Source organism: Scyliorhinus canicula, chromosome 20 (assembly GCF_902713615.1).
Source record: "Scyliorhinus canicula chromosome 20, sScyCan1.1, whole genome shotgun sequence".
In the NCBI taxonomy this organism is placed as follows: domain Eukaryota; kingdom Metazoa; phylum Chordata; class Chondrichthyes; order Carcharhiniformes; family Scyliorhinidae; genus Scyliorhinus; species Scyliorhinus canicula.
In genome coordinates, this window is record NC_052165.1 from 25,127,380 (window position 1) to 25,153,763 (window position 26,384).

The following is a 26,384-nucleotide window of genomic DNA, read 5'->3' on the forward strand; positions in this document are numbered from 1 at the left end:
GACGTTAGGCTCACCGGCCTATAGTTACCGGGGTTATCTCTACTCCCCTTCTTGAACAAAGGGACCACATTTGCTATCCTCCAGTCCTCTGGCACTATTCCTGTAGCCAATGATGACCTAAAAATCAAAGCCAAAGGCTCAGCAATCTCTTCCCTGGCTTCCCAGAGAATCCTAGGATAAATCCCATCCGGCCCCGGGGACTTATCTATTTTCACCTTGTCCAGAATTGCCAACACTTCTTCCCTACGCACCTCAATGCCATCTATTCTAATAGCCTGGGTCTCAGCATTCTCCTCCACAATATTATCTTTTTCTTGAGTGAATACTGACGAAAAGTATTCATTTAGTATCTCGCTTATCTCCTCAGCCTCCACACACAACTTCCCACCACTGTCCTTGACTGGCCCTACTCTTACCCTAGTCATTCTTTTATTCCTGACATACCTATAGAAAGCTTTTGGGTTTTCCTTGATCCTACCTGCCAAAGACTTCTCATGTCCCCTCCTTGCTCGTCTCAGCTCTCTCTTTAGATCCTTCCTCGCTTCCTTGTAACTATCAAGCGCCCCAACTGAAACTTCACGCCTCATCTTCACATAGGCCTCCTTCTTCCTCTTAACAAGAGATTCCACTTCTTGGTAAACCACGGTTCCCTCGCTCGACCCCTTCCTCCCTGCCTGACTGGTACGTACTTATCAAGAACATGCAATAGCTGTTCCTTGAACAAGCTCCACATATCCAGTGTGCCCAACCCTTGCAGCCTACTTCTCCAACCAACACATCCTAAGTCATGTCTAATGGCATCATAATTGCCCTTCCCCCAGCTATAACTCTTGCTCTGCGGGGTATACTTATCCCTTTCCATCACTAACGTAAAGGTCACCGAATTGTGGTCACTGTCTCCAAAGTGTTCACCTACCTCCAGATCTAACACCTGGCCTGGTTCATTACCCAAAACCAAATCCAAAGTGGCCTCACCTCTTGTTGGCCTGTCAACATATTGTGTCAGAAAACCCTCCTGCACACATTGTACAAAGAACGACCCATCCAATGTACTCGAACTATATCTTTTCCAGTCAATATTAGGAAAGTTAAAGTCTCCCATAACAACTACCCTGTTACTTTCGCTCTTTTCCAGAATCATCTTCGCCATCCTTTCCTCTACATCTCTAGAACTATTAGGTGGCCTATAGAAAACTCCCAACAGGGTGACCTCTCCTTTCCTGTTTCTAACCTCAGCCCATACTACCTCGGAAGAAGAGTCCCCATCTTGCATCCTTTCTACCACCGTAATACTGTCCTTGACTAGCAGCGCCACACCTCCCCCTCTTTTGCCCCCTCTCTGACCTTACTAAAGCACCTAAACCCCGGAACCTGCAACAACCATTCCTGTCCCTGCTCTATCCATGTCTCTGAAATGGCCACAACATCGAAGTCCCAGGTACCAACCCATGCTGCCAGTTCCCCTACCTTATTTCGTATACTCCTGGCATTGAAATAGACACACTTCAAACCACAGACCTGAACATTGCCGCCCTCCTGCGAAGTCAAAACTGTGCTCCTGACCTCTCTACTCTCAATCTCTCGCACCCCAAAACTACAATCCAGGTTCCCATGCCCCTGCTGAATTAGTTTAAACCCCCCCAAAGAGTACTAACAAATCTCCCCCCCAGGATATTGGTGCCCCTCAGGTTCAGATGTAGACCATCCTGTCTATAGAGGTCCCACCTTCCCCAGAAAGAGCCCCAGTTATCCAGAAATCTGAATCCCTCCCGCCTGCACCATCCCTGTAGCCACGTGTTTAATTGCTCTCTCTCCCTATTCCTCATCTCACTATCACGTGGCACGGGCAACAACCCAGAGATAACAACTCTGTTTGTTCTCGCTCTGAGCTTCCATCCTAGCTCCCTAAAGGCCTGCCTGACATCCTTGTCCCCTTTCCTACCTATGTCGTTAGTGCCAATGTGGACTACGACTTGGGGCTGCTCCCCCTCCCCCTTAAGGACCCGGAAAACACGATCCGAGACATCACGTACCCTTGCACCTGGGAGGCAACATACCAAACGTGAGTCTCTCTCGCTCCCACAAAATCTCCTATCTGTGCCCCTGACTATTGAGTCCCCAATTACTAATGTTCTACTCCTTTCCCCCCTTCCCTTCTGAGCAACAGGGACAGACTCCGTGCCAGAGGCCCGTACCCCATGGCTTACCCCTGGTAAGTCGTCCCCCCCACAAGTATCCAAAACGGTATACTTGTTACTCAGGGGAACGACCGCAGGGGGTCCCTGCACTGACTGCTTCTTCCCAGTCCCTCTTACAGTTACCCATCTATCTCCAGTCTTTGGTGTAACTACTTCCCTGAAGCTCCTATCTATGACCCCCTCTGCCTCCCGAATGATCCGAAGTTCATCCAGCTCAAGCTCCAGGTCCCTAACACGGTTTTTGAAGAGCTGGAGTTGGGTGCACTTCCCACAGATGAAATCAGCAGGGACACTGACGGCGTCCCTCACCTCAAACATTCTGCAGGAGGAGCATTGTACTGCCTTCCCTGACATCCCCTCTAGATTAAAAAAAAAACAAGAAAAAGAAAAAGAAAGGAAGAGCTTACCTGATATTACCTCAAACCCTGATCCCGCTGAAAGGTAAGGAAATTTAAAGGCACTCACTCACCTTCACGACAGGCCCCTGCTCCCGCTTCCCAACCACCATGGGGTGGGGGGGTTGGTTAGAGGAGGAGGTAGGGTGGGAAACACTCACAAAGTGTTTCGGGTTTAACTGTCACTTGCCAACAGCCCCTCCACAAACCACCTTCAACTTAGGCTGACCGCACTGCACGTATGCAAATTTCCCCAGAACAGCTGATCAGTAGCTCTGCTCTGCTGCCCTCTGCTGGTTGCTTGCCTTTACTCAAACTCCTTGGGTCTTCTTCGCAGGTTCACCTTCAACTTAGGCTGACCGCACTGCACGTATGCAAATTTCCCCAGAACAGCTGATCAGTAGCTCTGCTCTGCTGCCCTCTGCTGGTTGCTTGCCTTTACTCAAACTCCTTGGGTCTTCTTCGCAGGTTCACCTTCAACTTAGGCTGACCGCACTGCACGTATGCAAATTTCCCCAGAACAGCTGATCAGTAGCTCTGCTCTGCTGCCCTCTGCTGGTTGCTTGCCTTTACTCAAACTCCTTGGGTCTTCTTCGCAGGTTCACCTTCAACTTAGGCTGACCGCACTGCACGTATGCAAATTTCCCCAGAACAGCTGATCAGTAGCTCTGCTCTGCTGCCCTCTGCTGGTTGCTTGCCTTTACTCAAACTCCTTGGGTCTTCTTCGCAGGTTCACCTTCAACTTAGGCTGACCGCACTGCACGTATGCAAATTTCCCCAGAACAGCTGATCAGTAGCTCTGCTCTGCTGCCCTCTGCTGGTTGCTTGCCTTTACTCAAACTCCTTGGGTCTTCTTCGCAGGTTCACCTTCAACTTAGGCTGACCGCACTGCACGTATGCAAATTTCCCCAGAACAGCTGATCAGTAGCTCTGCTCTGCTGCCCTCTGCTGGTTCATTGTATGTTTTCTGGGTTGGTGGGGGTGTTGCGTATTTAAGCAAAGAGAATCATGCAGTAATATCGGAACACAAATGGACCTAACCAGGAACTCACTGCTAACAAACATACATAAGGATGGTGAAAGCTGAAAAAAAGGTTGCACATTTGGGAAAAACTAGCAAATTCTGGAAACACACCGCAATCCAATCAGGATTATAAAGAAGTTAAAATTTTGACTGTCCCCATCCGCCAGAGCTACACAGATAAGGGGGTTTTACTGAAGTGATCTAATGCATTTTACTTCAATACGACTAACTCGTTCTGTTTTTAGATACTGAAAATAGGAAGCCAGACAAACAGCACCCGCTGCCATCTTACCTAGAATACAAACAGAACAGCTCGGTCCAAAACTATCAAACAAATTATTTTTCAAGCAAATGTGCAGAAAATCCTGACGGCACGTTGCAAACATTTGAAATAAAAGTTGGGGCGCAGATGGACAGGCTGGGAGGGAAATGTGAGAAAGATCAGAAAACATTCTGCGATGGACCTTTGAAATCCAGAACATCATACAGGTCAGAACTCTCAGAAGAAAGGCTTCCTTCCTCCATTTTCTGACAAAGTTTTTTTTCTGAAAGTTTTACAACTGTGCTAAACTAACGACTGGATTACTCTTTTAGAATCAGCGTGCGTGCCTTCACTCAGCTATTTGATGAAGATAGGAACAACCCTTTATTTTCAGACACCTTTTTCTCCTTGCCTATAACTACGGAGGCAGGTAGGTGCTTGCTTGTGTAAGTCACTGTAAACATCGCAGAGGGGCAAACATTTTAACTTTACCTTCTGCTAACATAGCAGATCCCCAATAGATGGTCAACACATATTGATATGGATTTTAACCTGCATGTTTCAAAGTGGATAACAACCTTTTTGTGTCCTGTCTCTAGAGCCTCTCTTGGGTGTCATAGAAGGAGCGAGTGCTGGCGTGTTCCTGATTGTTATCCTCATTTCAGTCATGGCTATAATTGTTTGCAGGAGAAAAGTGAAGCCAGCGTGAGTATTATGGCAGTTTTCTGCCAAAGTTGATATTTCCTATTGATCCACTTCAATCACTGAAGTTCCTTATGCCTTGAACTAGGTCATGAAAATCCTTGGAGCTGGTTCAGGCTCTGCCAGCAATACATTGCTGTCCATGTGGTGGAAATGTGCTTAGCAGGATTTCCACTGCACCGCTGTAATGGCACCAGAGTTAGAGCAGCCATATGGAATTGCTTGGCTGTAGCCAATGCCGCATGGTAGGATTCAGTGGTAATAATGCCAATCTCTAGCACTCTCTTAGCACACCCTGCATCAGAATTAGAGAATTGTTACAGTGCAGAATGAGGCCATTCATCCCTTTGTAACTGCACTACCTCTCCAAATGAGTGCCATGCCCTAGTGCCATTCCCCTACCTTTTCCCCATCATCCTGCACATTGTTTCTATTCAAGTAATCATCTGTTTAGGCGTGTATTTTCCCCAAAGTAACATCAGTTGAGCAAAAGCACCTCCATTGCAAAAGTCCGACCATTGTGAGTTTTAAAACTGCTAATGCACACCATTACAATGTAACTAGAGTTCTTAAGGTTGCAAAGGCAATTCACGTGAATCCAGGCACATTAATCGCAGCAGTGAGGGCTTCAATTCCCAAAGGAGACAAGTTAAAGATTACAAATAGCAATAGAAGGGGAGTGGGGTAAAACGGTTGTGGTAGTATGACTAGAGGTACTACAGTACCTGGGAGTGTGAGCTACCACTGGCGGAGAAGGCTCGCTGCTCATTGGCCCAAGTGTTTGGATTTCATTGGTCGGAACATGAGATAGCTCCGCCCAGTGAGGCGGGGTATAAGAACCCGTGTTTCCCAGCAGCCGGCCTCTTTCTGTACTCGAGCTGCTGGGGAAACATCTTGTTGATTAAAGCCTTCAATTCGGACTACATCCTCGTTTCAGTAGTTATTGATCGCGCATCAACTGTCAAATTCAAAAGGCTTAAAAGAGATTTGGAGTAATTTCCCAAGAAAGATCAAACAGATAGGGAGGATGATTGGGTTTAATAAAACAATTGGATGGCTTTCTGGAGGCAGAAATGAAGAACGTAATGCAAAACTGGCTAAGTGAGTTGATCTGTCAAAAACAACAACAACTTATATGGCACCTTTAATGTAATAAAACATCCAAGGAGCTTTATGCAACAAAGAATTACATCGATCAGCAACATAAGGAGACATCAGGTAAGGTGACCAAAAGCTTAGTCAAAGTTTAAGCGTGTCTTAAAGCAAGGTAGAGTGATGAATGGAGAGAGTCCCAGAGCATGGGATCTGGAAAACTGAAGACATAACCACCAGTAATAGAGAATTTAAATGGGGGATGCACAAGAGAATCCGAATTAAAACAGCATGGATATCTCGTAGAGTTGTGGGCTGGAGGAGGTTACAGAGATGGGGAGCAGTGAGATCACAGAGAGGTTTGAACAAAAGGATAAGAATTTTCAAATCGAGACATTGCTTGAGAGGGATCCAGTATAGGTGAGTGAGCACAGGGATGACAGGAGAATGAGATTTACTGTGTTAACACACGGGAAGCAGTTATGAGGCTAGATTGGAGAGTTTGAGATTGTTCTCCTTGGAGAGGACAAGGCTAAGAGGGGATTAGATAGAGGTGTTCAAAATCATGAAGGGACTAGGCAGAGTGGTTAGGGAGAAACTGTTCCCACTTGTAAAAGGATCAAGAATGAGAGGGCAGAGATTTAAAGTGATTTGCAAAAGAAGCAAATGCGATGGGAGAAAACATTTTCACACAAGTGGTTCAGGTCTAGAATGCATTTCCTGGAAGTGTGTAGGATACAGGTTCAATTGAGGCATTCATGATGGCATTAGATGTTTACTTGAATAGAAAGAATGTGCAGGACTGTGGGAAAGGGCAGGAGAATCACACCAAGTCATGACGCTGACCCGGAAGGCCAGTGCAGACACGATGGGCCAAATGGCCTCCTTCTGCGCCGTAACAATTCTGCGATTCCATTTCAGGTGAGCTTAAGTTTAGAGAAGGTAAAATGGGAGAGGCTTGTTGGGCTAACATCATTTCACCATTTCCCAGAAATTCTTACATTCTTGTTCAATGTGTTTTTGATTGTAGGAGTGTGGAATCTCGACCAGTATCAAAGCCAAAAGACAGGCCATCATCTGTAACTGTCCCTCTTGTACAGGGAAGGTGAGAACTTTCTGATCCACAGCTTCACCTCAATAACTTTTCACCTTCAAAACAAGAACTTTTGATAAAAATGTGCTCCCTGGAACTTCATTTCTCTTTTCTTTTTCAGGCAGCCTCCAATTTCCAGGTTGGTTCCGATAATATTTGTCATGGACATGTGAATCGCTGCATACTTATTGCAATTGTGTTTGATGTTGTTTCTCATAAATCTACTCCTGCCAAATTAATTTTAGAGAAATTAAGGCAAGCCAGTTCGAAAACCAGTTTACCAAACTGCAAGCAGATTCCAGTTATCTCCTGTCGGAGGAGTATGAGGTAGGGTAGCCACTTCCATCTACTTTGAAACATTATAAACACATTTACGTGGTTTTGTGAGAGGTACTGCTAATAGGAAAAGCTCCCGGGGTACATTATACTGAGTTATTGCTTTCTCTTCAAAAGGATTTAAAAGATGTTGGAAGAAACCAGCCTTTTGACACAGCATTATTACCCGAGAACAGAGGGAAAAATCGATACAATAATATTCTGCCTTGTAAGTGTAATGTTCCTCATGTCGCAGACTGTTACAGATGATGCACTTTTGAGCTGGAATTTAGTGTCGGCCAAATAGAAATATTATACAATTTGAGCTCTACAGTGCTAATGATGTTGCATGTTGGCTGTCAAACGCTAATGTACTTGTTTAACCATTTGATCACTGGATTTTTTTTACTTCAGGTGAATTGACTACAATGGCAATCTAAGGGCGGCATGTGGCGCAGTGGTTAGCACTGGGACTGCGGCACTGAGGACCCGGGTTCGAATCCTGGCCCTGGGTCACTGTCCGTGGGGAGTTTGAACATTCTCCCCATGTCTGCGTGGGTTTCACCCCGCCAACCCAAAGATGTGCAGGTTGGGTAGATTGGCCACGCTAAATTGCCCCTTAATTGGAAAAAATAATAATTGGGTACTCTAAATTTATATTTTAAAAAATAATGGCAATCTAGATTTTGGGTTTTAGTGTAAACCTTGAATCATCAGTTATCATCGGGAGAAATGTACAACCGAAGGTTGAGTCAATATCATCTTGAATCCTGAGGAGGCCGAGTGGGCAATTTAGTGGTACAGTGGTTGACTTATTCAGAAATCTGATGCTTGTAATTTGATACTATAGCCACAGCAGTTGACTCTGTTTTGGAATTTGATTGTACAGTTTGCTTAAAGTCTGGTTTAATAATCTCTTCTCTCAGTGTCAACTTGGCCCAGAACTCTTGCTTCTGGCTGGGCAATTTAGAACAAAGAGCGGGGCACAGTCCCGGGCTGGTTTAGCTCAGTGGGCTAGACAGCTGGTTTGTGATGCAGAACAAGGCCAGCAGCACGGGTTCAATTCCCGTACCAGGTGAGAATTCTGCATTCTCCCTCTGTGTACCCAAACAGGCGCCGCGAATGTGGTGACTGGGGGCTTTTCACAGTAACTTCATTGCAGTGTTAACGTAAGCCTACCTGTGATAATAAAGATTATTTACATTTACAGTCCCAGGATAAGGAGTCGACCATTTAGGACTGAGATAGAATCATGGAATACCTACAGTGCAGAAGGAGGCCATTTATCATGGCCAATTCGCCTAACCCGCACATCTTTGTGAGGGGCAATTTCTTCTCTCTGAGGGTTATGAATGTTTGGAATTCTCTACCGCAGAGGATTGTGGATGTTCCACTGCTTGGAATATTCAAGGCTGAGAGACAGATTTTGGTCTGAAAGGGAATCAAGTGATATGGGAAGTGGGCAGTAAAGTGCAGTTGGGCAGGAAAGTTCCATTTTGACATTTTAGGTAAATTGTTTTAATTACTGTATATGTTAAACACCTTTGTAATTTTGAAAGCATAATCGATATTCTGGTACAAAACCAGAGTTTGTTATTTATTCATGTTTCTGTTACTGTTTATTACTAGATGACTCAACAAGGGTGAAATTAACTTACATTGATGATGATCCTTGTTCAGACTACATCAACGCCAGTTATATACCAGTAAGCTGGACTACTGTTTCAGTATATTAGTTATTTTATGTTGCTCAATTGTTTTTTGCACTTGAAAGACAATCAAATTTTAGTGTTTCAGCATGTATAAAGTAACCTTTGATTGGGAATTTTTAGGGATGCAATTTTCGAAGGGAATACATTGCCACTCAAGGCCCTCTACCTGGAACTAAAGATGACTTCTGGAAAATGGTTTGGGAGCAAAATGTTCACAATATTGTGATGGTGACACAATGTGTAGAAAAGGGAAGGGTAAGCATTTACTGTTTGTATTCCTTCAGAAGTATCTGCTGTTTGTAAATGATGTTATATGAATGGAAGTTTTGTATATATCGTAAAACATGAAGGGTACAGGAATGTAGTGGTTATGATATTGGACAATTAATCCACTGGACGAGACTAATCATTCACAAAATAGCAGTTCAGATTCATCATGTCAGTTTGAGAATTTTACTCAATGAAAATAATCTGGCAATAAAAATTACCTGGCAATGAAAATAATCTGGCAGTAAAACATCTGTAAAAGTGACCGTGAAGATATTGGATTCATAGAATCATAGAATTTACAGTGCAGAAGGAGGCCATTTGGCCCATCGAGTCTGCACTGACCTTTGGAAAGAGCACCCCACTTAAGCCCACATCTCCACCCTATCCCCATAATCCAGTAACCCCACCTTTTGTTTGGACACTAAGGGCGCTTTTTTTAGCACGGTCAATCCACCTAACCTTTGAACTGTGGGAGGAAACCGGAGCACCCAGAGGAAACCCACGCAGACAGGGGGAGAACGTGCAGACTCCACACAGACAGTGACATAAGCCGGGAATTGAACATGGGACCCTGGAACTGTGAGGCAGCATTGTTAACCACTGGGTTACCGTGCCACCCTTATGTAATTCCAGTTCTATATGAAAGTTGCCACCCAGGTTGATAGGGTCGTTGATAGGGTTGTGAAGAAGGCCTATGGTGTGTTGGCCTTTATTGGTAGAGGGATTGAGTTCCGGAGCCATGAGGTCATGTTGCAGTTGTACAAAATTCTAGTACGGCCGCATTTGGAGTATTGCGTACAGTTCTGGTCGCCTCATTATAGGAAGGACGTGGAAGCTTTGGAACGGGTGCAGAGGAGATTTACCAGGATGTTGCCTGGTATGGAGGGAAAATCTTATGAGGAAAGGCTGATGGACTTGAGGTTGTTTTCGTTAGAGAGAAGGTTAAGAGGTGACTTAATAGAGGCATACAAAATGATCAGAGGGTTAGATAGGGTGGACAGCGAGAGCCTTCTCCCGCGGATGGAGGTGGCTAGCACGAGGGGACATAGCCTTAAATTGAGGGGTAATAGATATAGGACAGAGGTCAGAGGTGGGTTTTTTACGCAAAGAGTGGTGAGGCCGTGGAATGCCCTACCTGCAACAGTAGTGAACTCGCCAACATTGAGGGCATTTAAAAGTTTATTGGATAAGCATATGGATGATAAGGGAATAGTGTAGGTTAGATGGCCTTTAGTGTTTTTCCATGTCGGTGCAACATCGAGGGCCGAAGGGCCTGTACTGCGCTGTATCGTTCTATGTTCTATGTTCTATATTTGACATGGGGTTGTTTAGCACGGGGCTAAATCGCTGGCTTTGAAAGCAGACCAAGGCAGGCCAGCAGCACAGTTCGATTCCGGTAACAGCCTCCCCAAACAGGCGCCAGAATGTGGCGACAAGGGGCTTTTCACAGTAACTTCATTTGAAGCCTACTTGTGACAATAAGCGATTTTCATTCCATTTCATTTCACCTCCCTCTGAAGTTACTTAATCTGTCACTTAGTTCTATCAAAAGAGAAGATGATTCACAGTCACTTTCTCAGTGTGATGAGGAATCTGTAACAAATACCAACCTTGCCAGTGGCACCACAGCCCAAGAATGAATTTTTATAAAATTCCTGAAGGCGTCGCAACCTCCTGTTGTAACAGCTGAAGAGTAATGGTGGACGAGAAGCTGCATTAATAGCCATTACTATAATTTCCCTGGGATTCCTGTCAAAGCTACAGCAGGATATCAGGAGGAGCCCAATGGGTACTGAGGGGAGCGTTTTTAAGAATTATTCATATTTTGAAATTGTAATTGCCTATTTGTTGGGCTGTGCAAATGGATGATAGTTTGTTCTGTGCTTTAATGAACAGGTAAAGTGTGATCATTACTGGCCCTTTGATCATGATGCTTTGTATTATGGAGATCTCATTGTCCAGATGCTGTCAGAATCGGTCTTACCAGAATGGACAATCAGAGAATTCAAAATATGCAATGTAAGGGTCTGTAAATGCCTTTTAAAAATTTGAGTCAATCGTATTGTTTTTATTTAAACCTTGCATCTTCGACCTTTTAGACAGTTGGGTGTAAATGTATTTACTTTTTCACTAGAGAAAGCAGGCTTCCAAGTTATACCAAGTTGTCAACGTTCTATATATATTTCCATTTATCCAGTTTACGCACAGAAGTTTGCGATGTAGGAGAGCAAGTAATACCACCTATTAAGACTTTTGTTCTTATTATTTAGGAGGATCAACTTGACTGTGCATGGATTGTTCGTCACTTTCACTACACAGTTTGGCCAGATCATGGTGTGCCAGAAACAGCGCAATCTTTAATCCAGTTTGTGCGAACAGTGCGAGATTATATTAACAGAACACCAAACTCAGGACCCACAGTTATACATTGCAGGTATAAATTGAGTGGTACTTTGTGTTTGGATGACTGATTGCATAGATACGTATGGTGATGGGTGCAATTTTTGACAGATTGTTCGGTGCTAATGATCTTCTTTGGTCAAGGCCAAACAAATTGCCAGGAACAGCAGCTCGGAGACTCATTCAGGGCCTGATTTATTTTTTGCAAGAAAATACTTTGGGCGGGATACACCCACCCAGGGTGTATTTTACACTGACAGGGGCGGCCTGCAATTGGCTGACGATGAGATCTTCCTGTCCCGCCGCTATCAACAGGATTCCCATTGGTCACACCCTCCAGTACCAGGGAACCCGCGATGAGGGAGGGGGTCGCCTTTGATGGAATTGAAAGATCCTGCCGGTGGGAATGGCTGGAATAGCCCACCCTTTATTTGTAAAATATCGAAAAGAACATTCCAAAAAATGTCAGCATTGGATGGTCATCACAGAAAGTGCAATGAAATTCTACTTTTCTACATAGTCAAGTTGCTGCTTGCCATTTAAAATGCCTGGTAGTGCTCATTGAGGAGGCATAGATGATAGAGAAATACAGCACAGAACAGGCCCTTCGGCCCACGATGTTGTGCCGATCTTTTGTCCGAGGTTAATCATAGATCATAGAATTTTGGACACTAAGGGCAATTTATCATGGCCAATCCACCCAACCTGCACATCTTTGGGCTGTGGGAGGAAACCGGAGCACCCGGAGGAAACCCACGCACACACGGGGAGGATGTGCAGACTCCACACAGTGACCCAAGCCGAAATCGAACCTGGGACCCTAGAGCTGTGAAGCAATTGTGCTATCCACAATGCTACCGTGCTGCCCTTAAGAACAAATTAATCTACACTTCATTTTTCTACTATAATCCATGTACCCATCCAATAGCCGCTTGAAGGTCCCTAAAGTTTCCGACTCAACTACTTCCACAGGCAGTGCATTCCATGCCCCCACTACTCTCTGGGTAAAGAACCTACCTCTGACATCCCCCCTATATCTTCCACCATTTACCTTAAATTTATGTCCCCTTGTAATGGTTTGTTCCACCCAGGGAAAAAGTCTCTGACTGTCTACTCTATCTATTCCCCTGATTATCTTATAAACCTCTATCAAGTCGCCCCTCATCCTTCTCCGTTCTAATGAGAAAAGGCCCCTCAACCTTTCCTCATAAGACCTACTCTCCATTCCAGGCAACATCCTGGTAAATCTCCTTTGCACCTTTTCCAAAGCTTCCACGTCCTTCCTTCCTGTGGGTCCTGCAGCAGTTTGGGAGCAAGCACTTATCCTAATGTCCTCTCTCAACAGCAGCTAGCTGTTTGGAACTAAACAAAGCATTGATGTGGAATTTAAACCACTTAAAGAGATAGTGCTATTTCATGCTTAAATGCTGCTGAAGCACTTCCGGAGACTTTCGGGACACTTGGTCAAGGCTTCAGCAAATCACTATCGAGATTCATTTAGGAAATTCTCAGGGGACTTGACCTAAAATTAGGTGACGTAATGTTCCACTCTCCAGTGTCTCATTGGGCACATTGTAGGAGCCATAAGGAGAAACTGAGCTTGATCATAACCATTTTACGTAGTCATTTGGCAGAATGCCTCATCTGCAAAACCTTCAAAGAAGCTCCAAGTCCGAGCTAGGCTGGTGGTGAGAAATACCCTCCCCGTCAGATCCTTCCTACACGCCCGGAGTCTCACCCCGTCTGCACATTTAGCATGGCCAATCCACCTACCCTGCACATCTTTGGGTTGTGGGGGCAAAACCCACGCAGACATGGGGAGAATGTGCAAACTCCACACGGACAATGACCCAGGGCCGGGATCGAGCTTGGGCCCTCGGTGCCGTGAGGCAGCAGTGCTAACCACGGCACCATCGTGCTGACCATTACTCGTATAAAGTTAATGGATGTCAGTTTGGAGTGGAACGTTTTGCCCAACTTAAGCATGGACTGATGGCAACAAGCCCTCCTATATTAGACGTATCTCATCCAGCTGCAGGTTAAGGCTTCTTGACGGTCGTCTCTCAAACAGCGGAATTCAACTCTCACCTCAAACACGGCAGAAGAAGTAATAGTTAGGTTAGAAATTGACATAACCCTGATAGCACTAGTTTGAAGTTCGAATTTTTTATGGTCTCTATCATGACCAAATGTAAATAACGTCGTGCTGTGGGTTAGCACCAAAAGGAATTGGACAGAAATCTGCCAAATCCATTGCAAATAGTTAGGAAAAAGTCTTGACCCTGTTAGTTTGGCCTGGATTTGAATTAAGGTTCCGAGATGAAAAGAGTGTTTGGTAATATCTACAGATAGGACTATATATTGTTCGGTTTGTTTATTTCTTTGCTGCTTATTTTAGATTTTGCTTTTTTTACACAGTGCTGGAGTCGGTCGGACAGGCACATTTATTGCTTTGGACAGAATCCTTCAGCATTTGGAGAGCAAAGATTCTGTAGACATTTATGGGACAGTTTATGACCTGAGGCTTCACAGGGTTCACATGGTGCAAACTGAGGTAATGGGGTTTGATAGCACTGTGACAGAATTCTGTCATACGTGATTTAGCTTTCGTAACATCTAAAAGGACAATAGCCTGTTATTTTTTAACGCCTGTCTCAAGTTATCTCAAGTGGACTGTCTTCATTGTGGAGGACGGGCAGCAAGACACCAAGGGGAGGATTTTTGTGCGTAGGCATTGCAGTTCTAAATGATGCTCACCTAACCGTAATGGCAATAATGACACAAAAACTCATTTCTCTAGGATCAGCTCATTTGCATAATTATTCACATAATCCAGGTTCCAGATTGAAATGTGTGAAGGTTCGCATTAATTCTGGATGCAAAAAATTGTATTTGAATTAGGGAATTAATTAGGAAGTGATATAATAGGGAAATTAACCATCTTGCACTATAGTTAGTCATGATTCACTTGTCTCTCACCCCCACAACCCAAAGATATGGGGCGCGATTCTCCGCAAATGCGGAGAGTCGTGAAGGCTGCCGTGAAACTAGCCGTGTTTCACGGCAGCCTTCGCGCCCCCTCCCGGGATCCGATTCTGCTCCCCGGTCGGGGCTAGCAGCGGGGCCCCGTGAACCACGGCATCGCAGGCTTAGCGAACTTCGCTAAGCCCGCGCGCCAAGGGTAACGGCGGCTGATGCGCATGATGACGTCAGCCGCGCATGCGCGGATTGGACGGCTCCAATCCGCACATGCGCGGATGATGTCATCACGCATATGCGTGAAACCCACGCATGCGCGGGCCATCATGCCCCTCAGCCGCCCCGCGGACTGATCCAGCGGGGCTGCGGAGGAACAAAGAGTGCGCGGGGTTCGGACCCGCTGCCCACAATCGGTGCCCACCGATCGCGGCCCATGCCACCCTTGGCACGGCCATGATGCGGCCGTGCCAATCGGTGCCATGGTTCTCCAGAACGGCACTTTGCGGCCGTTTTTACGAACGGTGAGAGCAGGTGTGTTGGCGTTCGTGAAAACGGCCGTAAAGGCCTGGGAAATCGGCCCATCGGATAGGGGAGAATCGCTGCTCGCCGTAAAAAAAAACGGCGAGCAGCGATTCGTGTCGGGGGGCGGCCGTGGAGGGGGGAGAATAGTGGGAGGTTGGGGAAAATGTCGGGAAGGCCCTCCCGCTATTCTCCGACCCGTCGTGGGGGGCGGAGAATCGCACCCATGCTGTGTAGGTGGATTGGCCATGCTAAATTGCCCCTTAATTGGAAAAAAATAATTGGGTACTCTAAATTTATTTTTTAAAAAGATTCACATATCCCTTTTTCCTCTTCCTGCTATCACAGCTATGTCTCTGCAACATTCCCACTCTCACACTGGAACTGCAAGCCATTCCCCTGTGCCTTCCCTCAGTCACACATGATACACAGCAATGGGCTCCCCTTTGGTCCGCAGTCATCAAGTCAATGGGGAGGGCCAAACAGATGGTGCTGACCAGATTTTTGCCTGCTTTTTACCCACAATTCACTTCAGACAGACAGGAAGGGCCTCATACACACAGCATATCATCCAAGAGAGATGGAGTCACATAAAATCCTTTATGAGGGCATGAATAAACTGAATGGTTATATTTTTAGGACCTGTTTGTGTATTTTTATGTGAATTCCCTCACATTCTGCAAATAAGACATCTTTTGAAAGACAGCCCACAAGGGAGAGATCCTGCTGCCCACTGGAGTGCGGAAATTCTCAATAACATGATGTAAACCACACAAATTCTCCCTCTATTTGGTATACTTCAAGTAGCCATGTCCCTGAATTTTTTCTCAGTGCTGCTCCCAGTCCGTTGACAGAACTTTGCCACAATCCCATTTTCTACAGTAACTGTAGTAAAGTTATTCGAGACTGTGGAGGGCAACTTTGCAATCAGAAAATGGCACACTGCCCAAGGAATGCCAAGAGGAGGAAAATAAAAAAAATGAATAATAAACATAAGCAAGAAAATCAGTGGGAATTATTACTTAGTTAACCTCTTTGTCCCCTGGAGGACGTAAGGCTGCAGACAGCAGTGGCAATTACATATTCATTATTGCCCAAATATCCGTCAATCAGTTTGTTGAAAATGGAAGGAAAGTGAATATGCAAGGAGACAAAAATAACCTTGTGATAAGATAAGGCTAGATAGGCAGAAGAGCGTTTTGTCTGGCCTTATGTTTTAAACAGTCAAACCTGCGAGCGAGATGCAAAGTTTATTTACAGTAATGTCTTATTGCCAACATTAATGCAAGAGGCAAACCGTCAGGCAAATAACATATAACTTTTAAGTGAATTTTAATTAAGAGAGAAAATTAATTTCTCCTTGAACTTTTCTTTCAGTGTCAATATGCATATTTACATTTATGCACAAGAGATGTTTTAAGAAGTAGAAAGCTACGAAGTGAACAAGAAAATCCACTGTTTCCTATATATGAGAATGTTAACCCTGAGTATCACAGAGGTACGTAAATAACCCTTGCAGGTAAATTTCCCATGGAATAGTATGCATTTTGTTTACTGATAAAGTATTACATGATGGTCTATTTATCTGAGTTAGTAACCAAGGTGAGCTGTTAATTAAAATACAATAATGGACTCAATGGCCTTGATGCTTATTCTAACAGAAAGTGTATTAGCTATGTTTTCACTGCAATTTACCAAGAAAATAATTTGCTCAGGATCTGAGTGGTGACTGAATGTTGTACGTTTACCTCAGACTTGGATTTTAATCCAATTCAGGCTCTTGAGATAAAGGCTTCCTCCAGCCAGCTGTTATAAATACTCCATGGAAAATCTTGATGTCATCTCAACCCAATTCCGATAAGAGACGGTGCTAAACGACCATAATTCAGTCATAATTATCATTGATGAGAGAGGCCTACCTGGGAGTGCCTGACAAAGAACCAGGGTCAGTCTTATTTTCCAGTAGTGGATTTCAAAACTGTTTTCATTCCTCCAGCATTGAGGCTGAATACCAGAGGCGGGATTCTCCCCTACCCGGCGGGATTCCTCCGCACCTTTAGGGACCAAGCCCTCACCTTTAGGGGCTAGGCACGCGCCGGAGTGGTTGGCGCCCCGCCGGCTGGCGGGAAAGGCCTTTGGTGCCACGCCAGCCGGGGCCGAAGGGACTCCGCCGTCCAGCGGAAGTCTGGCCATGCGCGGGAGCGTCAGTGGCTGCTGACGTGATCCCCGCGCATGCGCAGGTGGGGGGGGGGAGGGAGGTCACCTCCGCGTCGGCCATTGCGGAGGCTGATGGCTGATGCGGAGGGGAAAGAGTGCCCCCATGGCACAGGCCCGCCCGCAATCGGTGGGCCCCGATTGCGGGCCAGGCCACCGTGGGGGCACCCCTGGGTGCCAGATCGGCCCGCGCCCCCCCCCCCCCCCCCCCCCCCCCCCCCCCGAGGACCCGCCGGTAAGGGATGTGGTTTAATTCGCGCCGGCGGGACCGGCATAACAGCAGAGGGACTTCGGCCCATCGCGGGCCAGAGAATCGCCGGGAGGGGGGGGGCCGTCAACCGGCGCGGCGCGATTCCCGCCCCCGTCGAATCTCCGGTGCCGAAGAATTCGGCGGCTGGCGGGGGCAGGATTCACGGCGACCGCCGGCGATTCTCCGACACGGCGGGGGGTCGGAGAATCCCGCCCCTGATTTTAATCACAAAGCGCGGGTGCCGGTGGATTGGGGGGGGGAGATCACAGAGGACGGGTGCTGGGGGAGGGGGATCATAGAGTGCGGGTGCCGGTGGATTGGGGGGGGGAGATCACAGAGGACGGGTGCTGGGGGAGGGGGATCATAGAGTGCGGGTGCCGGTGGGTTGGGGGGGGGGGAGCCTCTTTTGTGTAGTCACGCCGGGGGCTGTTGATTACGTCGCCCGATGTCAGTGGGTGACGCCGACATGAATGGCGTAACGCCGCTTCGGGCCCGGAGAATACGAGATGTTTCGCGGGGCTCGACGTGGAATCATCAGCGCCGTTTTTGGCGGCAGGTCCCGGGCATCGCAACGGTCACCGGAGAATTTCGCCCCTGGTGCACAAGGAATGCTTGCATCTGTTTCAATAGCTAGTTTATCCTGGAACAGGTCGCTAGCCTGTCACCAGAGGCTGACAAATCTCTCCCACTCTTAGTGCCAATCATTGACGCATTGGAAGGACTTTGTAGGTTGTTCCTCAACGTCTTTGCCTGTGTTATGAACACACCTTCCTTGGCCATCAAGTCCTTGGGTGGGACTTAGAACCATAGAATCCCTAAGGTGCAGGAGGCCACTCAGCCCATCGTGTCTGCACCAACCCTCTGAAAGGGCATTCCACCTAGACCAACTCCCTGCCCTATCCCTGTAATCCTATAACCTCACCTAATTTATATACCATTGGATACAAAGAGGCAATTTACCATGGTCAGTCCACCCAACCTTTGGACTGTGGGGGGAAACCGGAGTGCCCGGAGGAAATCCACTCAGTCATGGGGAGAAAATGCAAACTCCACACAGTCACCCAAAGCCGGAATTGAACCCAGTTCCCTGGTACTGTGAGCCAACAGTGCTAACATGGTGCCACCGTTCCGCCCTGACTTGAACCTAGAGCTTCTGGCTGAGAGGCAGGGACGCTGTGCTACAAGACCTCATCTGGTGCATGTGTGCCCCGCCTCAATTAGAATTGCCCCAGGGCATCTGAGAGAGAGCAGAGAAAAAAATTAACACTGAGTGGGAGGAAAAAGAAGTGGACTGGAATTGGGCAGGGCCAAAAGAACAGTTAATGTGGAAAGTCATTAGTCGGGCTTTGATAACAAGGAAGGAGAATGTACAGCAGATTTTGAAAGCAGATTCCAAAGGTAGAAACCTGCTGTCTGGAAAACTAGCCACTAGGCTTGGAACAAATAGAAGGAGAAATAAAGAGTAGCCTAATGTCATAGACTGCGAACAGACAGAAGACTCCGGATGGCATTCAAAGGATCTTGAATATGATTTATAGATAGCAAAACCATGGATCCTGCTGAAAACCAAAACATAAGTGTCAGCATTCTGAATGAGCTACGATATGTAATTGAATGCAGAGTTTCCAGCAAGTGGAGCATTAAGGAAATTGAGCATGCACTTAACAAAAGCAGAGATTAGAGCTTCCTCCAGAGCCCAGAACAAAACCTGGGAACGCTGCCAGTGTGTTTCCAGCCTTTCCCCCACCCCACCCAACTAATGAAGCTGGGGAATGATTTTTTGTCCAATCACTTCTGGTGTAGTTTCTAAACATAACAGCTCTCGCCAATGAGCTGTCAGCCTCCAGTGAAAAATATTTAACTTCAGCTGAACGGACCACAATTCTACTCCAAATTCTGACTAAAATCTACTCGTGTTCAAAGTGGGTAGGGGATGTGGGTGTTGTGATTGTAGAATCAGTGAAGGGATGGCTCTGTGCACCAGTCTGAGGTCAGCTTCATTTACAATGCCTTCAATAATGCAACAGCCCATGCCAGTCTAAAGTGGAACAAAACAACCTTGCATTTATATAGCAGTTTTCATGATCTTGGGATATTCCGATGCACTTCGTTGGCTATGAAGTAGTGAGCACAGTAGCACAGTGTTAGCACTTGCTTCTCAGCACCAGGGCCCCAGATTCGATTCCCGACTTGGGTCACTGTCTGTGCGGAGACAGAACGTCCTCCCGTGTCTGCGTGGGTTTCCTCCGGATGCTCCGGTTTCCTCCCACAAGTCCCGAAAGACATGCTTGTTAGGTGAATTGGACATTCTGAATTCTCCCTCTGTACCCGAACAGGCGCCGGACTGTGGTGACTCGGGGCTTTTCACAGTAACTTCATTGCAGTGTTAATGTAAGCCTACTTGTGACAATAATAACAATTATTATTATAAACCTAACATGTTGGACCAGTTGGACCAGACAGACATCCTGCCTTCAGTAAATGGTGAACTGGGGCTTTGTGGCAGCGTTCTGATGAGGCCGTCCAGTTGGCAAATGTGGCCCGGACCCCAGACTATAATCAGACTGATGCACGGAGCCATCCCTCTACTGATTCTACAACCACATTCCCTACCCACTTTGAACACAAGTAGACTTTGGTCAGAGTTTGGAGAAGAATTGTGGTCAGTTCAGTTGAAGTAAAATATTTTTCACTGGAGGCTGACAGCTCATTGGTGAGAGCTGTTATGTTTAGAAACTACACCAACAAGAGATAGAACAAAAAACTATTCCCCATAGAGGGAATGCAAATCTCCATTTTTACAAAGCTGAGGAAAAGTAATTGAAGCTATGGATTGCAATTAATTTCATATTTACAAGTGCTAAAATTGTACACGGGTAGCATGCAGAAATGATTTTCTTTGTGAATTGAAACAATATGTAGAAAAACAGGTGAGTCATGGCCAACATTGATCCCATACCAAGAGCCAGAACAAATGTCTTGGTCATTGTTTTCACTGTTTTTTGTGGGATCTCGCTGTGTACACATTGGCTGCCCCGATTTCCGCACCATAACAATGTCTACATTCCAGATGTGGTTGCAAAGCACTTTGTGACTTCCTGATTGAGAAAGCTCTGTCAAAAATATCTGGCCTCCTTGTCTTTTCTTTTACATTGCAGAACCACTGTAAATGGTTCTATTTCAGTTGACATTGTACGGCTGAGTCTGCAGCAGCAGTCTCAGAACACAAGACCTTTGCCTTGATTTGAAAGATGCAACTGCAACTTTCCTTTCCACCTCCTGGCCACCAACAATATCAAAATGAGGTTCATTTCACCATGAAGCAGAAACTTTCGCCAGTTGCAGAGAAGATCAATTGCCAGAAAAATGGGCAAGCTGCTGCATTGGGAGCCATTGGCATTTGGGAACACTATTCGTCAAATTGGTTGTTACATTTTTGAGTCTCTACTCGAGATGTTTTCTGCAGGTTCAACATCCAGTGTGCATTCCCCTAGGCAACTTTCATTCCCTATGGTCCAGACCTACCGTCACCCTGTGAAGGTGCTCAAATAGGCGCAGTGGTCAGCACTGCTGCCCTCACGGCGCCGAGGACCCGGGATCGGTCCTGGCCCTGGGTCACTGTCCATGTGGAATTTACACATTCTCCCCGTGTCTGCGTGGGTCTCACCCCCACAATCCCCCCCCCCCCCCCCCCCCCGAAAACGATGTCAGGGTAAGTGGATTGGCCATGCTAAATTCTCCCTTAATTGTGAAAAAAAAAAATTGGGTACCCTAAATTCAGTAAACAAAACGGTGCTCAAAGCATGGTGTGACATTAAAGATGAGGAGGGATAGATTCTTCACCAGTAGTTCCTCTCTCAAAAACAGCATCAGTGAATTATTAATCATGACACCACCACGAGAAGATGAGGAATGATATTTTGAAACATAAGGAGAATTATGAGAAATCGCAATTTCTTTTGCTGATTCCATAGATTTCCTCTTCGGACGGCACTGAAGAATGTGAAGAAATCGTCTTCTGATGTAATGACTCTCATTGGCAGTACAGCTAAACATGCACTATATAAAGACCAAGTCTGGCATTTTATCGTGTGTATAATTTATTTGCTTGATATTCTTTTTGGATATCATTGTAATTTAATTGTATTAGAGATTATTGTATATACTTATATATTTCAAATAAATATTTCTTATACTATGTATATTTTTAAAACTGGTGAATTATGTATTTTAAGTTACTTATTATAAAATGTATATTGTAAGTAAAAATAATAATCTGTATATAATTTAGTTTTTTAATAACTTTAATTTTTAAAGAGATTAATATTCACAATTTAATATTCTATGCTATTCAAATTCTTTTGTGTGTGGAAACTCGGTATTTGGAAGGAAAATTGTGCTGAGTGCTTACACTGGAGAGATATTTGAGGAATAAACACTTTGAATAAACCTTTCCATCAGGCTTTGAAGGCTATGGTTTGGTGTTTGTTAACATCAGGCCTGTTTTCATCATAGCATTTTAGCAACTAAGACATTTGCTCTTTTGTGAGTTCCGGTCTCGGCACTATTCAGCACTCATTTCTGCTAGCCACATTTGTGAGTAGATGCATCAGCTCTCAGGAGAGAGAGAGAGAAAAACAATGAACACTGTGTGGAGTGTCCCGTTCCACTAGAAACACCTTGTCAATAGAGTTACAGATTTCATCTTCTCACTGCGCCCAAGTATGATCACCGTTTTGGGGGCTTACATTGAAAAACCATTTTTTCAGATCATAAGAAATAGGAATAGAAGGCGACTGTTCGTCCATTCAGTTTGTACTGCCATTCAATAAGATCACGGTTAATCTGACTGCGGCTTTAGCTCCAATCTCCTGCCCATCCCCCACAATGCTCGACTTTCTGTAGGTCAAAATCTGTCTAACGCAGCCTTGAATATATTTAATGACCCACCCTCCACTGATCTCTGCGAAACAGAATGTCAAAGATTAATGACCCTCATTGAACAAATTCGTCCTCACCGCCATCTAAAAATAAGGACTGCCCATTTAAAACTGGGCCCCAGTAGTCTAGATGCTCCATGAGGGAAATGATCCTCTGAACATCTACCCTGTCAGGCCCCCTCAGATTATTAGATGTTTCAATAGGACCACCACTGGTATTACGGAACTTGAGTTTTGCTGAAAAAAGAGACATTTTTGTCAAAACTTTTCATTTTGCATTCATCAGGCCACGTGCACGAATATACTGTAAGGAAATCAACAAATTTACACTGTATGAGAAGAGAGTGCTGATTGGTTGGTTGGGTAAGTGGACTCTGATTGGTACAGGTATTGCTGCGGCGAAAGCACCAGTTTGATGGTGACTGACAGTTAACTGCCAACCGTTGTTTGAAGTTTGAACTAAGCAGCTTGATCCTGATTGGTCAGAGAATGGCCCTCATGAATGAACCAGCAAATGGACATCACTTGGTTTATTTAGATGAAACAGGTGTAATATGTATACATGTTCTTTCTGTGTACAAAGTACAAGGCGTCCCGTGTATTAATATCTGTAGCTTCAAGTGTCCCAAATGTGCCACACTGCAAGCCTAACTGACAATATTAAATTGGTTGTCAGCGTAATTCTTGGCACACTCAGGATTATTTAGCAAATGTTGTCCAATCGTAGAATCACATCTGATGTTTTCAGTTTTGTTGATAAATTTGTTGATTTCCCTTACATTTGCCCTCATAAGTGCAAGACAAAAAGCTTTTTCAGCAATATCACCTCCAATTTCATAGTGCAACATTTAGTTAAATCAGTTTTAAAGAGCCATAATTGCTGATTTTTTGTTTGGTCAAAAATTAATTTACAGTTTTACACAAACCACCATTTCTGGCAAATTAACTGTGCATAGATATTCCCTGTTAAAGAGCAAAATAGTATATGTAGTTTCCTTAAAAGCTCTATCAATGCACAGACAAGTGTAATGTTACATGCCCACTTGTAAAATTATCCTTCTTAAATGCAACTTTAAATGAAAGGCCATGTTTGATCAAAGATGATATTGTACTTTAGATTTTGCAGGTTAAGACCAAAGATTGGCACAGTATAAACCATTGGTACACATTAGTTGTCATGTTCATGCATCTGTCTTCAGGGAAGTGATGGACAAATAAAGCATTGGATACCTCAATTATTTATTTCATCCCACTTTCTACTTTCCTCATTTTCTACATTCCTGCAGCCATTTTGTTCTCTTTCAGACCGATAACTGGAACACTCAATTCTTCACAGTCACCATCAGTCCTGTTCTATGTTGTGAGGGACATAGCACTAGGCTGATGTGGCAGCCACTTTGAAATAAATGTCAGGCCCTCATCCATCTCCAAAACACAGATTGGGAAAGAAAGAGCATTCTACCAGGTCACATGGCCCGGCAGTGTCAGTCAATGCTGCTTTTGGGGTCTTTAGAAACGCCACTTCACAGTCCTGTTTGGTGAAATCAGGTTCTTTGTTTTGCCAACCCAGCCCACGGGCATAAGAACACTTAACATGGGGGGTGGGGGGCTCGTTATAACCGTTGGCATTCAATAGGGGGCGATGCAGTGGCACAATGGCTAGCACTGCTGCCTCACAGCACCAGGGATCAAGGTTTGATTCCCACCTCGGGTTACTGTCTGCGTGGAGTTTGTATTTTGTCCCTGTGTCCGCGTGGGTGCTCAGGTTCCTGCCACAAACCAAAGATGTGCTGAAAGACAAACCAGCTTTAATCCTGAGTGATGGAGGTGGGGGCGAGGGGGAGCAGTAAGCGGGATGGATTTCTAGCTAGGTAAAGTAAAAGCCATAGTCCCAGACTGCTTTCCCCTATGAGAGGGGACAGCTGACTGGTGGTCACCACACCTCGGGCGAGGGGCAAGGTTGAGAAGGTGGGGTTTTCATGAATGACCTCAGCTGGTACGGGTCTTGAACCTGTGCTGTTGGCCTCGCTCTGCCCAGTGTCTGCCTGCCAAGTGACGGGGAAGGGGTTGTGGAATAATCTCAAAAGAAGGAATCTTCATGTGTGGTTTGGTGTGCCGGGGGGGGGGGGGGGGGGGGGGGGTGGTTGCGGATTGGGATTGTGGAGACTGGGACTTTCCTTATGGGATCTCGCCCCAGAAAGAGAAGCTTAACACATCTGCTGTGGCCTGTTCAGAACATTTTTCATTTGGCCTGTGGTTGGGAGAACATCAGAATCCTATTGAGATGCCTCCCTCTCCCCTTGAGGCAGCCTCCTCACCCACTCGCAAACATAAGCAGCATTGATATTCTCAGAGTTTTACTAACATTTCACCAGTTATTGAAAAGCTCAGGAGAATTTCACCCCCTTTTGAAGTGACTCAGTTGGCACTGGTAGAACTTAACTCCCTGAAGCCATTCAAAGGGACATTCAATGACAATAACAATTGCATCCATTCTTCCATAACAAAAAAAAGTCCCAAGGCACTTCACAGAAGCGTAGAAATTCCTATCCAATATCCTCATTAAGTAATTAATCTGTTGACACCATCAAGTAAATTTTCACAGACGTTTGCTCATGGTACTGTCCTGATTTTGGAAGAAGGAAAGCTTGGAAAAGGAGCCCAAATAAATTCACCCCCCACCACCTCATGTCAGAGCGCCTCTTCACATTTGTTCAAATGGAAAGATTCACACGTAGCGCCTCCTCAAATTCCATTCAGTCAAATGATATTGGTTGTCCCGAGGGCCTCCAATTTAGTAAACATCCTTTTCCTATAATTTGAGATTACACAAGCTCTTAACTACAGCTCCAATCAAACAATTCCTTTGCTCCCTAAGCAGTCTCACACAACATGGTTACATACTGTGCCCTACACGAAACATTAGGCCGGGAATCCCTGGGGAAGGAAGCTGTGCAATTGATGATACCTGAAAGCCAGCAATGGAAGGAGTCGATCAAGAAGCTGCACAAGCAGACTATTTGACAGACATTCAAATAGGGTTATGATCACACCGGACTACATTTTAGCACCCCTGCCTCATGGCTCCTCTAGTCCCTTCATATGAAAGCATCACAAACCTACCATACCAGTTCATCATAATGAGCTCATGAAACTATTTCAAATGCTAACATTTATTGAATAATTATTCTTTAAGACAGGCTCGAGAAAGGTCGCTACTTTTATGACTGTGCTTCCGTGGGTGTCCATTTGTTATGCCCTCTGATCTATATACACCACTTTACCCAGCACTAGGGGTGAGAATCCAGACTCAAATCTTGCCGCAATTTTAAAATTGTTCGGGAGTCATTCCGATTCCCCTAAAATCCAGGTCAGTGTGACTCAGGATTCGTCAATCTGATTGATTGAAGGGCCTCCCAGTTTTGTGCCTCGGTCACAGATGCCACAAATTTCCTTCTATCAGTAAGGTGTAGCCATTCTGGGAAAGGTGCTGGATTAGAACAAGTCCCCAAAACATTGCACCCAGCGGCCAGCGAAACAAATGGACAGTGCTGACCCTTACCCACTGATCACTGCATCCAGGTTCATATTTTTACTATCCTTCTCAAATGATTTTAATGAAGAATATACACTTTACTAGATATTAATTTCACAATTAGTGCTTTTTCTAACTTGAACATTTTTGGAAGAAGCATTATACGGGAGCAATTTTGTATTGTTACAGAATTCGAATAAGATTAGCAAGGTTTATTTTGAATGGCAGCCCAGCACTGCAACCCTTTAGGGTTAAAGCTCTCGGGAACAGTACACAACACATCATGCTGCTTTGAGCTTGCATTCGGGAGAGCATTTAGTCACTTATTTTTGCAAAACTGCAAGTAAAAGCAATCTGCCAATTCCTTGCACACCACCTACTCACCTTATGTCACTTATTAAATTGTAAGATTACCCATACATTATTCTTAATACTCCAGTATGTTCCCTATAAATGATATGGTGTGTTGATGCCAGAAGGCATC

General features: G+C 45.2%; 1 protein-coding gene across 4 annotated transcripts in view; it reads left to right on the top strand.

Annotated features, from left to right (window-relative positions):
• ptprb (protein tyrosine phosphatase receptor type b) overlaps positions 1–23,600 on the top strand; it is a 135,841-nt gene extending 112,241 nt beyond the window's left edge. For all 4 annotated transcript variants that reach the window (XM_038780471.1, XM_038780472.1, XM_038780473.1 and 1 more), the window contains 14 exons: positions 3,863–4,106; positions 4,212–4,309; positions 4,479–4,584; positions 6,704–6,778; positions 6,888–6,905; positions 7,012–7,093; positions 7,220–7,310; positions 8,711–8,787; positions 8,914–9,048; positions 10,960–11,082; positions 11,334–11,497; positions 13,882–14,017; positions 16,339–16,459; positions 21,400–23,600. In XM_038780471.1, the coding sequence (XP_038636399.1) occupies positions 3,863–4,106; positions 4,212–4,309; positions 4,479–4,584; positions 6,704–6,778; positions 6,888–6,905; positions 7,012–7,093; positions 7,220–7,310; positions 8,711–8,787; positions 8,914–9,048; positions 10,960–11,082; positions 11,334–11,497; positions 13,882–14,017; positions 16,339–16,459; positions 21,400–21,422 (1,493 nt within the window). In that variant the 3' untranslated portion in view covers positions 21,423–23,600. The remainder of the gene's footprint in view (positions 1–3,862; positions 4,107–4,211; positions 4,310–4,478; positions 4,585–6,703; positions 6,779–6,887; positions 6,906–7,011; positions 7,094–7,219; positions 7,311–8,710; positions 8,788–8,913; positions 9,049–10,959; positions 11,083–11,333; positions 11,498–13,881; positions 14,018–16,338; positions 16,460–21,399) is intronic.
• Positions 23,601–26,384: the final 2,784 nt, after the last annotated feature.